Source organism: Embiotoca jacksoni, unplaced genomic scaffold (genome assembly GCF_022577435.1).
Source record: "Embiotoca jacksoni isolate LCO1_2020_lvr unplaced genomic scaffold, fEmbJac1.0.p SCAF_6, whole genome shotgun sequence".
Lineage (NCBI taxonomy): Eukaryota > Metazoa > Chordata > Actinopteri > Embiotocidae > Embiotoca > Embiotoca jacksoni.
In genome coordinates this window covers 13,969,741-13,983,244 of record NW_027185414.1, presented here as the reverse complement: position 1 = coordinate 13,983,244, position 13,504 = coordinate 13,969,741, and the positions used below count along the sequence as shown (strand labels likewise).

At 39.9% G+C, this 13,504-nt stretch overlaps 2 protein-coding genes across 5 annotated transcripts; both read left to right on the top strand.

Annotated features, from left to right (window-relative positions):
- The first annotated feature begins 587 nt into the window (after positions 1–587).
- Positions 588–2,504, top strand: LOC138213085 (protein PIGBOS1). Of its 2 annotated transcripts, XR_011179510.1 has the most exons (3): positions 588–706; positions 1,462–1,754; positions 2,152–2,504. XR_011179510.1 is itself a non-coding variant. In XM_069173938.1 (2 exons), exon 2 carries the CDS (start codon positions 1,507–1,509, stop codon positions 1,663–1,665), a length of 159 nt encoding a protein of 52 aa, XP_069030039.1. In that variant the 5' UTR covers positions 588–706; positions 1,462–1,506; the 3' UTR covers positions 1,666–1,824. The 2 variants fall into 2 exon arrangements, 1 of the variants encoding a protein (XP_069030039.1); XM_069173938.1 differs by lacking the exon at positions 2,152–2,504 and having other exon boundaries at positions 1,462–1,824.
- Positions 2,505–3,898: 1,394 nt separating this feature from the next.
- On the top strand, positions 3,899–13,478 carry rab27a (RAB27A, member RAS oncogene family). Of its 3 annotated transcripts, none has more exons than XM_069174571.1 (6): positions 3,899–4,277; positions 10,250–10,418; positions 11,709–11,794; positions 11,908–12,011; positions 12,363–12,486; positions 13,198–13,478. In XM_069174571.1, exons 2-6 carry the CDS (start codon positions 10,266–10,268, stop codon positions 13,391–13,393), a joined length of 663 nt encoding a protein of 220 aa, XP_069030672.1. In that variant the 5' UTR covers positions 3,899–4,277; positions 10,250–10,265; the 3' UTR covers positions 13,394–13,478. The 3 variants fall into 3 exon arrangements, with proteins under 3 accessions (XP_069030672.1, XP_069030674.1, XP_069030675.1); XM_069174573.1 differs by lacking the exon at positions 3,899–4,277 and adding an exon at positions 4,295–4,644; XM_069174574.1 differs by lacking the exon at positions 3,899–4,277 and adding an exon at positions 10,092–10,110.
- The last annotated feature ends 26 nt before the right edge of the window (positions 13,479–13,504 follow it).

Below are 13,504 nucleotides of genomic sequence, written 5' to 3'. Positions count from 1 at the left end.
TATTTGATATTTCTACCTTTTAAAATAAGTAATATCTGATATGAGAAAAAGTTAAAGCTCTCCCAAAACTTTTAGCATACATGACCCTTTCCCTTGCTGACCATGTCCCCAGACTTCTTAATTGTCAAAATTATGATTAAAACTAAAATGTATAGCTACAAAGAAGTCGTCATTTTATTCACATTACAAACCTACTATTTAATAATTGAGAAAGCAGGTCAAAATCTCATCTTCATAAGTTAAACTAACAGCACACGATGAAACTTTTTCACAAGCAAGAATGATACGAAAACTGAGGAAGAGATCTCTTTTGTAATCAAAACTATTTGACAAAACTACCTTTTGTGAAGTAGTAATTCTTTACAAGTTTTTGTTTTAATCACTCCTTGACTCCTTGTTGCTACTTTTACTAGATGTACTGTACTGCAGTGAAAATGATTAAGATCAGATCAATGTTTTTTCAAAAAATGTTTTGTTAAAAACGGGGAAAAACAAATAAAAATCAGGCAGCATATCACTGCTCTGTCCACTAGGTGGCGCCACGGAGCTTAATACTGTTCTTCTGCCACAATTGAGAGTAGAAGAAGAATGCTCTCCTGCCATACATAAGTGTACTGGTGGCTGTTTCTTGAGCTTTTACCTGCTTGTTCTTCTGTCTGTCTGTGTTTGGTGATTATACAGACACATCGTATGAACTGCTTCCTCGGTAAGTCATGAATGTTACAGAGAGCCGCTTTTGAAGCAGCTAAAATGTCACGTTTGATTTGGATTCAGCTCATTGTTCAGGAAACTATCAAGCCAGCAATCGCCTTGTTCTGATATCCGGTCTGGAGATTTCAAAATAATACTCATCAGAGTGCATTTCATTCTCAGGGGAAGTCGTTTTTAGGTCAGGGAAGAGATCAGTTTTCTATTGCACATTTAAATAATCATAAAAACAGAACAGTTGGACAGTTTAATAAATCTGTCTGAGTCATTAATTAAAGTATCTATTTAAGTGCAAAATATTAGTGTCCAATAAATGACTTGATAATCATACCTGTCAATATAAGGTATTTTTTTAATCTGGCAATAGCTTTATTTGGTTCCAGACGCATCAAATTAATCAAAACCTTCATTCAGTTTCTGCAGAAAATAATAATACACATATTATGGACTCCAGATCAGATAGAATACATTTTCTGGCTTTCAGCTTCAGTCTTTTGATGATTTTAGTCTTGGAAGGTGTTTCAGTGGGAAATTTGAACTTATCGTTATTAAAATAAGCAAAGTCTTTACTGAAGGTTTTAGAACATGGGAATCTATTACACTGTTCAGTATATAATGTGTCGTGTTAAGATCTTGATGGACTGATTGAAAATTTGCAAGAACATGTGACATTGAACAAATCATAGGAAATCCAAAATGACGAAGACCCTTTATATTGTGAAGTGTCTTGACACCACGTCATCGTTCTTTCAGGATCATCTTGTGTCTAAAGATTGGCGTTCCTCACCAAAAGAAGTCATGTTTCGACGAAGACTTTCTTTCACACAGCTGGCCTTTGCCACAGTGCTCGGAGTTGCTGGTGGTATTTACATCTACAGACCTTATTTCGAGCCAGTGCTGAAGACCCCAGAACAGCAGAACCAGGATGTGCCAACGAAACAGACTGAAACGGACTGAAACAGTTCATCCCTCCCAGGAAGTACCTCAGCTCATGGACAGAAGCCTGAATGATGAGAGGCTGCTGGACTGTCACAGACAAAAGACAAGTATGGATAATTCATGCTGTTGTTGGTTGCCCTGTGTGTAAATGTACAGAATAAATAATATCTTTAATAATCTGTATTCCTAAATTATTTGTTTCAAAATTACACTTCTCGCGTCACTACACAGCTGAGTTCATCTCCGATGCATACAAAGGATGTCAGTTTAAAAAAAGTCGAATTCGTCCAAATCTTTCCTGTACTGTTATTCTCGCTGTCGTATTTAGAAGATGAGAATATATTGCGTTGCATATTGGCTTTGTGAATCAAAAAAGCACAAGCATACAGTAGCTCTTAATATATTGCTCTTCTAGTGGTCTAGAGCTGTTCATTAGACACACATGTTTGTACCAGTGCCAATACCTTCACATTTTTCACCCACTGGCTGTTTTTTTCCCCACAGGGATTAACTCTTCTACAGAAAATGAGGACTTTGGTCCACAGAAGCCTGGAAAGAGTTCACGTTTTGTTCCACTACATAAAATACATTGTCTGTGAATTATGAAGCCGTGCAACGTTAATTTTTTCAACAACTAATTGTACCAATAATGTACCAATACAACAATGTAAATATAGTCCTTCAGAAGTAAAATAGCAAAGCTATACCTCAATCCCCTCCCTCTGTTTTAAAGCACCATGCAAACTTAATCAGTGGCTTATAACACACTGCAATGGGGTTATAAGCAGATATTAGAGCATTTTAAACCAGTGTATATTAATGTACATTATTTGTCAAGAATTAAAACTTTTCCTATGACAATTTAGGATTAATATATTATTATAGTTGTGTTTCACCATACTGTCATTCATTACCAGCTTCTACTCATGTGTCTTCTCAGTCCACATGGACACATGGTTACTACTGACCATGGTTACTACTGACAATGGTTACTACTGACAATGGTTACAACTGAGCATGGTTACCATGGTTACTACTGACCATGGTTACTACTGACAATGGTTACTACTGACAATGGTTACAACTGAGCATGGTTACCATGGTTACTACTGACCATGGCTGCAATCTGCAGTCTCTCACACCTGCTGGCCGTGAGCCTATAAGCAGTTTGTGGAATAAGTTCAGGTCCTTTATTTCAGTTAAAGTACTAATACTTCACAGTAAAAATATTCCACTACAAGTAAAAGTCCTGCAGTTAGTACTTTGCTTTAAACAATTGTGGACTTTGAGTATATTATTTAACACACTTATTTAAGGAAGTGCTTATCTTATCTACTTCATGCACTGTTGAGTAGTTTGATGTGACAAGTACAAGTATGTAAATATTATCATATTATCAGCAGAAGGGAAGTAAAGTATCAAAAGTGAATGTACACTGGGCAGAAAATGGTTTCTGTTTTACTTTTTCACATGACAGTTTTGGATTCATGTTATTCCTGCATTATGTGTCAGCTGTATTTTACAGCTGTAGTTATTTAAGGAAGTGCTCATCTTAACTACTTCATGCACTGTTGAGTAGTTTGACCTCCAGAAATGCATCATATTATAAGACCATCATATGTTTGTAGAGGTGCTGGGAGAGCCATAAACTCGAGAAAGTCAGCAAACTCAGATTATCTGTTTTCAGCTTTGTGACATTTTGCAGCTGTGGTCAGATAGGAGAGCTTGTTGCCTTCTAATTATAAAGTTGGCAGTTTAATCCTCGGTCCCTCCTGTCCACATACCAAAGTGTCCTTGGGCAAGGCACTGAACGCCAAGTTGGTCCTGATGGCCGGCGAGCTTATTGCATGGCAGCTCTGCCACAATTGGAGTGTGAATTTGAAAGGTTATAAAAGACTATATAAGTGCAAAACATTCACCATATCCAGCAGGGGTTTTAAATAGGCCTACTTTATTTCCCCACAGAGTATGTCACATTCAACATATAAAACCACTGGATTTGTAGATAAAGGTTTTTCACTGGACAGTAAGTATGAAAACTTACTATTAAAAGTAACTAATGCGTTCAGTAGCGGAATAAAAAGTTCAATACGAGTTATAAAGTAACATAGAAAGGCAAAAACTCAAGTAAAATCCAGTTAGATCAAATGTATACTTGAGTACAGTAACTGAGTAAATGTACTTCGTTACATTCCACCACTGGTTGTTAGTTCCTGGTTTCCATGCGGATCCCTCAGCGTGACGTAGGAGCAGCGTAGCTTAGAGACCGGAGGGCTCCTGGTGTGTGTGTGTGCGTGTGTGTGTGTGTGTGTGTGTGCGTGTGCGTGTGTCGCTCCGGCCGTTGGTGTGTTGTAACAGGCCGTTTCCTTCAGTTAGCTAACGTTAGCCGCGCGAGCTCCGTGTGGGCGGAGCCGTGACGTCACACCAGCAACGACGACCGCACGGAGAGTAAAGGTGCTCAGTGTTCACGAAGCTGCTCTCATGTCAACTAACAGGCCAGCGGCGACGGAGAAAGTAAACTCCTCGTTTATTCACACCCTCTAGTCTTTTCGACTACTTTTTTTTTTTCTTTTTTTTTTTTTTAAAGACCACCGAGACCCAGCGCAGCAGGAAGCGACGCCCCGCGGCGGGTGAGTACTTCAGGAAATGTCAGTCGAACAAACCCGCCTGGAGCATCTGTCAGGAGTTAGCCAGCGGCTGAAAACTTTTACTGCACTCGGAATATTTTGCTTCAGGAACAGCCTCACATGGTGAAAGACCGCTGGCGTTGGGAAACATTTGTACACCTGCCTTATCCCCCCCACCTCTCTCTCTCTCTCTCTCAGGGCTGTCAGCTGGCTCTAAAAACGGATTCAGACAAACAGTAAAACTCGGGTCTCTCCCACTTCAATCTTCTCACGTCCATCACTCGGGTCAGACGTATGTTGGCAGCAGCATGTCTGACACAGGAAGATGAAAGTCCAGTCAGCTCACTGTTCTTTGCAGGATCCATATTAGGTTAAAACAAAAAATTAAAAAAAAAAAAAAAAAAAAAAAATTTAAAAAGTGATTTTTTTTTTTTTTGTTTGGCCTGAAAGGTCACGTGACCCTCCCGGTAGCAGACACGAGGACCAGCTGTGGGACTTTCGACTTTGTGTCGGTTAATCGATTTGAGTGTTTGTTCGTGTCTCGAAGTGGGAATGAGGATAATGTGCTTCTTCCTGTTTGGTACTGCTGATAAAGCCTTTCAAGGCATTTTAATGCAAGCGACTTGCCCATCACTTGTTCTGCTCTTTGTTTTACTTAACTTGTTGAGCAGTTTATGGTAGTTGCATATCCGGATTTTCCCAGGAGCTTCCTGCCTCTGTGTTGGACAGGGTGGGTCCTCCACTTTATCCTTGACAAATGATTAATGCTGGTTTTTGTTTGCCGCCCCTGGCAAACACAGCCATTAAGAAAACTTCAGAAGTTGTCAAGGTGCAGCTCAGTGTTTCTTCAGTTTTGCTTTAGTCAAACTTGTTTCAGACCCACAAACGTCTTGGAGATTAAAACGTTTGTTCAAGAGAGTCCTGGCCAAACAATGCAGAAATAAAAACAAGGTACAGACAAGCAACATGAACGCAAATTTAATAAAATATGCTGCAAAAAAAAAAACTGTACAATCTTAAAAGAACTTTCATCCTAGAAACACTTTAAACCAACCTGTTAAACTTATAAAAACATTAAAAAATTAAATAAATTTAAAAAAAGGCCAGCATTTCTGCCACTGATTCGGTCAGTACAACATGGTGTCACCAAAAAAACTACTAGTATTTGAAGCCACTGCCAAACCATATCAGCTGATCGAGATATGTTTTAGGTTAAGTAGAGATGCAGGTGCAATACAGGTACACATTTTCAGACATTGTTGTCCAAAAATCATTTAAGTAGTGTTTAAAAGAAGATAATGATAGTAATGTTCTTTTTCTTCTAGGGATACACTCAGGGCCTGATTAATTAGGAAGCTAATTAGTTTGTGGTGGACAATCCTGTGTTGGACTGGTTAGAGTTCATACAACATGGGCACATGATCTGAACTTAGTGCACCAAGATGTGGGCTCAAAATTGGTTAACAGTGCAGGTTACACTTTATTGGAGCTAAAATGGTGAGTTGATAAATCTTTATTTGGTTGACAGAAAATGTATCTGCAACTATTTTCATAATCTGCAGCTTTTTCATTTTTTGAGCAAAAATACCAGATGTTGCCTTGTTTTAGCCTCTAGATTATGAAGATTTCCTGCTTTTCTCTTTCTTATGATTACGAGCTAAATATCATCGGCGTTGGAATTACAGTTATTATTTTCTTAAGTTGTGAATACATTAGTCCCAGACAACATTGCAGCTGAGTAAATTACCAGAAACTAATTGACAGTTGGATTTTGTGGCGTTTTTGTGCCCTTAGGATAGTTTCCTTTGACTGGTCGATAATAGCATTATCAGCCCGTTTTGTGGCATGTTATTGAGAGAACTTACTGCATTTATGGTTCCTCATATGACATTGATAATGGCATGTTACCAATTCAACACATAGCAGTAAAAAAATAGATTAAGCTTTTGATTTTTTTTTTTAAACCGACACTGCTTTTTAAACGCTGCTTGTAGGCCTTTTTCTTTTTTTCTTTTTCTTTTTTTTTTTTACTGAAGGGGAGTCTGGTATTATGTGACACCTTAATCTTGTAGTACAACAGGGACTCGTTTGTTGTCTGTTAAAAGGTTGTGGGAAACATGAGACTGTCCGGTATTATCTACTTTTTCAAAATTAGTTTAACTTGCACAATTTCTAAGGACTGAAAGGTAATTAAGGAAAGTTAATGTATTTAGATGATAACTGGCAGACCTCTGAGCCACAGGCCGCGATTCACTGCGAGGGTTCGGATTTTATTGCAGAGACGATTTAGAGAGGCGGTGTGGCCAATTTTTTTGTGTTTTTTTCTTTTTGTCAACCGTTGTCCACCTCTTGTTGACACGAGACCAGCTTCGTGTGTTTCATTCGGATTCGGAGACGTGCCCGTCCAGTGGAGGAGGACAGGTCGAGACATTGTTGTTGCAGATAGGTTTCTGCGAGGCAGCATGAAGACTGACACTTCTGGTTCTTTCTGATTGTGTTTACTGCACTCAGTGTTTTCTTGCACAACACTAACGGAAGATCGTACTCAGCCATCAGACCTCGCTTCCTTTTCACAGCTGTGATAGGACTGGGGAGTGCAGTGTGACGAGGAAATGGCTTTGCAATTTTAGATTTCTGCACAGTGTACTTGACATACTCATTGTACACGATCATTGACATTTACTTAATTTTCTTGCACAATATTCATTCGTTAACGTGGGATTAAACTATTTGCGTGTTGAAGTGGGGCTCACCGAGGAGTTGTCTGGTTAGCCTGCAGAAATTTGCTGAAACAAACTTCACTCCAGCAGTGTGGTTTTGCTTTACTGTGTCACTGCAGTGACCTGGTTTCAGCTAAACCAAACAGGATTAGTTAAATGCGATGCTTATTAGTGATAATTATTCGGTGTAGTTGTGAGTACACCTAATTAACGACAACTGTGCTTTTCTAGTTTGCAAGTTGAAATGCTGATGCAATCGTATTATAGAATAAATCCTACTTTCATGAGGGCTGTAATTTATTGAAACCATTTTAGAGAAGTATTTATTCAACATCATGGTCAGATTTGGGTTTTCCTTGTTGATATACTGAGATCCCAAAAAGTATTTGGACACTTCATTCACACTTAGAAATGTATAAGCTTTATTGCATTGACACCCAATAACGGCTTCACTAAAGATCACAGTTTCCATTTTTTTGTGTTTAGTTTGCATGCAAAACTGTTTGCCAACATCTGTTTGCCAACATCTGTTTGTCAACATCTGCTTGCCAACATCTGCTTGCCAACATCTGCTTGCCAACATCTGCTTGCCAACATCTGCTTGCCAACATCTGCTTGCTAACATCTGCTTGCCAACATCTGCTTGCCAACATCTGCTTGCCAACATCTGCTTGCCAACATCTGCTTGCCAACTGCTTTGACTTCCACCTCCGTGTACCTTTATGGCAGCCAGGTTGGAGTTCTTCCTCCGGGTTTTTCCTCACAAACTTTCCACCATCAGATCCATGTTGGTTTAATTTGGACTCCCATCTCCATATTATATGTACTTGATTTTACCACATTAACTCCCCTGACATCATGTTGGGATTTGACTCTATATAAATAAGTACTCACTCTGTACCCATACATCCTGATTCAGTTTTGAAATATACAGTTTATTTATTCGGATAATGAAATATGGATATCCAAAGCATGTTGAAAAACATTTACACAGGTCTTTAAAACAGAGGAAACCATACGATGAAGAAAAATCTAAATGTAAAAATAAAAACACGAACCTAAAATCATATCCTCAAAGGCGGAGGGAATTTACAACGCGAGCAATGTTGTCTAAGAGTTGGCTTTGAGATGAGTTTGTTTTTTTTATATTGAGCAACAAGTCCAACCTGAGCTTCTTCTAGCAGGCCTGATGGGATGGCTTTAAAAGTTATAAATAAAACCACATTAATAACTTTGAACCCACCCAAGTCAAACCAGGTCCATGAGCAGGAATGTGGACATCATAGTTCCAGGATTTATTGGTTTTAGCTCGCCAATTATGGCCACGTAAGTGCTCGTAGCACCATTTCCATCACAGTGCATTTGTCATGGATCTTGATTTTGCACGAGACCTTAAGCTGCTTATGGCGCCAGATAAAAGGTTCAGGGGGGGACACGGTGCAAGAATGCAGCAACGCTTTTCTACGCAGTGGTCATATGATACAGCTGCACTCTGCTTTTGTATTGTTTTGACTGTAATTATTCAGCTGTGACGAATGAGAACGTTGCATCCAGTTGTTGTAATGTAGTGTGGTTAGGTTAGGTAATTACTTTATTAATCCCCGAGGGGAAATTTTTTTCACTACAGCAGCATACAGAAGGTTCTTATTGTCATTGAGCAAATGTAAGAAAATATGTACTTCTGCACTTCTTAATTACAACCTTGTTTCCAAAAACGTTGGGACACTCTGTAAAATATAAATAAAAACACAATGCAATGATTTGCAAATCCCATAAACCCATATTCTATTGAAAATAGACCAAAAACAACATATCAATTGTTAAAAATGGAGAAATGTTATTTTTTTTCTGAAAAATATAATATATGCCTATTTTGAATTTTATGCCAGCAAAAAATTTTTTTAGGGTGGCAACAAAAGACTGGAAAAGTAGTAAACTTTCTCCGTTTCAACATATCATGTGTTGTCTTTAGTCTATCTGCAATCATTTATGGGTTCATGTGATTTGCAAATCATTGCGTTCTGTTTTCATTTACATTTTACACAGCGACCCTACTTTTTTGGAAACGGGGGTATTTCAAGGGTGAATTTCACTGAACTTTTTACATCACATTACAGAAGAAAAAGGATTTCCACCCGAAAAATGTTGCATCAGTGGTGTCATTTCGTTATTTAATGGATCCACAACGCGTAACACTGAAAGGATATGTGACAATTGCATTTCATTTTTTGTCATAGTTAGCTTCTTGTTAAGGCCCGTGTCTTGCAGTACGTGAGGGAGGGTTGCGATCTCTCCCTCTGCTTGAGTTTTAGGGGCCTGATGTAACTTTATTCTGGCTGCGTGGACGGTTGCAGAGATCTTGAGGTTGAGTTCTGATGTTCTCACTCTACGTCGGAAAACTGACAGCCGGAAAACACCTTTCAACATTAAGTGTTTGTTTTTTTGACTCTGCTGTTGATCTGTACCAGAGTAAGAACAGCATTTATGTGAAAGCAGTAGGCAGCACTGCGGTGGAAAGTTAATGAAATGTTTTTAAATCAACCATTTGGACCAGGAAGATGACGGGAAAGACGACAGATGAACAGTCACTCATTTTACTCAGAAGAACCAGACTTTGATTGTAAATTCCTGCCTCACCTGTTTGTTTCACTAACTGGCTGTTTGTCCAGTTAGTGCGGTTTGTTTGGGCTTCTGTGAACGCTGACACTCAAACACCTCTGAGATCTGGCAGCTGTATTAAATATCACTCAAACAGAGGCAAATACTGCATTTGTTGAGGACTATTTTGTAGAACGGATGGAAAGTGTGCTGGTGTGCAGCAGCAATGATGTAAACGTGTAGGTTTGACTTAACAAAACTACAGTGATCAGACCAGAAGTGGGACTTTATTAATGGGATTGTTTTTTTTTTTTTGTCTGCAACAGTAGAGATCTGGTGGATGGAGGAATGTCTTCATCCCCACACAGACAGTACTTGTTCACTTCATTGTTGATCTGCTTCTAGTCATGACCGCCCTTATCCTTTGAGGAGAATCTGGATGTCGCCTGATGTTTGCTTGCTTTGATAAGAAACAAACTTCTACCGACGTGACGGTCCAGTTTTTGTGCTTTGACCAGGTTGTTACAGTCTCACTGCCTTCACTGGTTAATTGGGGGGGGGGGGATGAAAACCAAACACCGCTTCTCTTTTAGATGCATTTCTGTGTCAAATCTGGTGATTGTTGGCTGACTCAGTGGTTTTGTTCATGTGTTTCAGATATTAAGGTGTCACTATGTCTGATGGGGACTATGAGTATCTCATCAAATTCCTAGCCCTCGGTGACTCCGGCGTGGGGAAAACCAGCTTCTTATACCAGTACACTGATGGGAAGTTTAACTCCAAGTTCATCACTACAGTTGGAATAGACTTCAGAGAAAAAAGAGTGGTAAGTCGGGGTGCTTTTCTCAGACCATGTGCAGAATCGTTGGGATTTCCTTCTTCGAGTTGTTTAGTGAAGGCGCACATTGCGCTACAAGCTTGTGATGCAACGTTAGCTCGTGGCCCCGTGTGCTTCGAGCGTTTGCGGCTGCCTGATTAGGGGCTTAAATGCCTTCCCACCCTATTAAGTAATACTCTTGTAACAAAAGAGCACTTGTGAATGTTGCAACACAAATCGGAGAAATGACTAATGTGGGAGAACAACAGGCAGCACCCTCCTCAATAACAAAGCCTTCATATCGTAGGCAAACAGCTGAGCGGTGTTCATGTTTACTCTATTCTCTTTTTAATGCTGCTGACTTCCAACTCGGGAAGAATACGACCCGACGCCTGAGGAAGCTCTTTATCGTGGCCATGCTGGATATTTAGTCAGTTGTGGCCATCGTTCGTCTTGTCAGGAGAAGTGTTTCCATCACTTCTGAGAAAAAGAGAAAGCGGTAGATTACTGTATGCAGATCATTTAAAAAGAAACATTTTGCCTACTTTGATTGAAAATGCTGCATTAGTACTAAATCATCCACTTAAAGAGTATCAAGGTGAAAACACGTCGGTCTTAACTTGCACAACTTGGAGCTGTGCTGCGATCTCAAAGAAACATCAGACCGTGTTGAGTTTCTCTGCTCCGTCTGAAGTTTGATCAGATGTTTAATGAGATGGATGCACCGGTCATCCTGCGGCTGCCTGGAGGCAGCAGCATGCACCCGGAAAACCTTTGACAGGTTTCAGTAGCTGCTGGTGTTTACTGCACGCCTCACAGGTCAGACGTGTTCCAGAGATCAAAGAGAGGATGAGACTGGTGTTATTTAATGACGTCAAATTGATTTTGTTTGTTGAACTTGTTTATGGTATGAAACATAGTTTCTCCCCTCCACACCTCAGCTGAACACGGACACTCAGTTGTAGCTGAAACACCTCCAGCTAAATAAACCAGAGTTACTCTTTACTTTGGGGCCTTTGGTTGCTCTCCTCGCAGGTTCTTGCAAAATTAACAAAATATATCGAGAAAACTGATTGAATTGATCGATAAGAGTAGCTGCAGGGATGTTGCCAACTCTGCCTTGTTTAGTTTTTTTTCTAGAAGAGGCATAAGTGCAACTACACCACACTGCACTCCTCACCTCACAGCAGGCTGTGTTTTTTTACAACATGACAGATGTGGGATATGATTTTTACAGCTGTTTATAGCAGATTGATTATCAGGTAAATATTGGAGCTGACGTGTCTCTGTCTCTGTCAGATGTACAAGTCAACAGCTCCAGGTGGAACTTCAGGCAGAGGACAGAAGATCCACATACAGCTGTGGGACACCGCAGGGCAGGAGAGGTACACCAGCTACTACTAGCTCCTTCTCAACCTCCTCAAGTATCTAAATATGCCTTTATCATAACTAATTACATTTCTCATTTAGTGTATTTTTCCCCCCCGAATGATTTCAGGTTTCGAAGTTTGACAACTGCTTTCTTCAGAGATGCAATGGGGTTCCTCCTCCTGTTTGACCTCACCAATGAGCAAAGTTTCCTCAACGTCAGAAATTGGATGAGTATGTCACCTGATGTATTCAACTAAATGTACATTTTGTTTGTCATGAAAACGGAAGATTGTAACAATAAACAGCTCGTGATTAGTTTAAGTCAGACAAATACAAGTGAGCAGGGCATTTGATAAATATATATTTATTGTTGGCTGCCAAAATTCTCACGCGCATAAAACCTTTTTGTGTCTGTTGGTAGTGTGATTAAAACATCTTCACATCTTATTCTAACCTGATCCATATTTATATCTCAGGTGAATATAATGAATTAATAATTACTTGAAATCTCTACCAGAAGTTCAGATATTACACATTAAAACCGGACTGATCACAGAATGAATAGCTGAATGTGTCTTTCAGGTCAGTTACAGATTCACGCATACTGTGAGAATCCAGACATCGTTCTGTGTGGCAACAAATGTGACCTGTCGGATCAGAGAGCGGTCAGGGAGGACGAGGCCCGCGAACTGGCAGAGAAGTATGGGTACGTCTTGTCTGTTGCTGATCCATCTGTACACCAGCCGCTCCCTCAAACATTTGTCAAGAAGGCAGTGGCTGCAATGTTTGCCAGAGTCTGTGCATGAAAATGGAAGTCGAAATGGATACTCCTCGAAAAGCAAATATTTGTGTACGCGTGTAAAATATCCTGCTCTGGTCCCATCGGACACACCTTTCTAAAGACACAGATATTGTGGTGACGTTTCTTTAAATGTTTCCAACGCCTTCAAGAGAGGAATATCTCTTAGTATACAACATAACATATCAGTACCGCCTCTGCCAGACATCATTTACCATCTCCTCAAACGTTTGGGGTTGATCTTGTGAGTTTTAACAGATTATCAAAGATTCTTCTTCTTGTATTTCAGTGTTTTGATGCTCATTGGACTCAAAGTAGCACATTTAAAAAATACAAAGTTTAAAGAAGGTTGTCGCTTTCACGACGAGATCAAAACCAACAATAAATTGATCCTAGTGAAGCTAATACAGATATCAACATGTTCCTCTTGTGATAAAGACAAGCAGGCCTTGGAGTGCAGACAGGTGTAGAGGGGAAGCTCTGAGAGAAGGGTTCAAAAGTTTGTTGGTTTTCGCAGCACTGGGCAAAAATTTGAAAAACAAACTGAAAAATAACTAAAGGTTTGCGTTGCATTATTCTTTGGTCCCATGTTCATAACCAAGACTTGTTTTCGTGCAGAATCCCGTACTTTGAGACGAGCGCCGCAAACGGGCAGAACGTCAGCCAGGCTGTGGACATCCTGCTGGACCTCATCATGAAGAGGATGGAGCGATGTGTTGACAAGTCCTGGATCCCCGACGGGACCGTCCGCGCTAACGGACCCACCAACCTGGACATCTCGGAGGGCTCGGACAGAAGCAAGTGTGCATGTTAGAATAGTTTTAGTTACACATCTGTGGTGGAAATATAGGAAGTCAAGTATAACAGAGTGGAAGTTTGCATATGATGTTCTATGTTAGAAAAACTTAACGTTATTTGTACCTTT

Coding starts and splice junctions, on each gene's coding strand:
- LOC138213085 (XM_069173938.1), top strand. CDS start 1,507: ATGTTTCGACGAAGACTTTCTTTCACACAGCTGGCCTTTGCCACAGTG.
- rab27a (XM_069174571.1), top strand. CDS start 10,266: ATGTCTGATGGGGACTATGAGTATCTCATCAAATTCCTAGCCCTCGGT. Junction 12,012..12,362: donor CAACGTCAGAAATTGGATGA/GTATGTCACCTG, acceptor TGTGTCTTTCAG/GTCAGTTACAGATTCACGCA. Junction 12,487..13,197: donor GAACTGGCAGAGAAGTATGG/GTACGTCTTGTC, acceptor GTTTTCGTGCAG/AATCCCGTACTTTGAGACGA.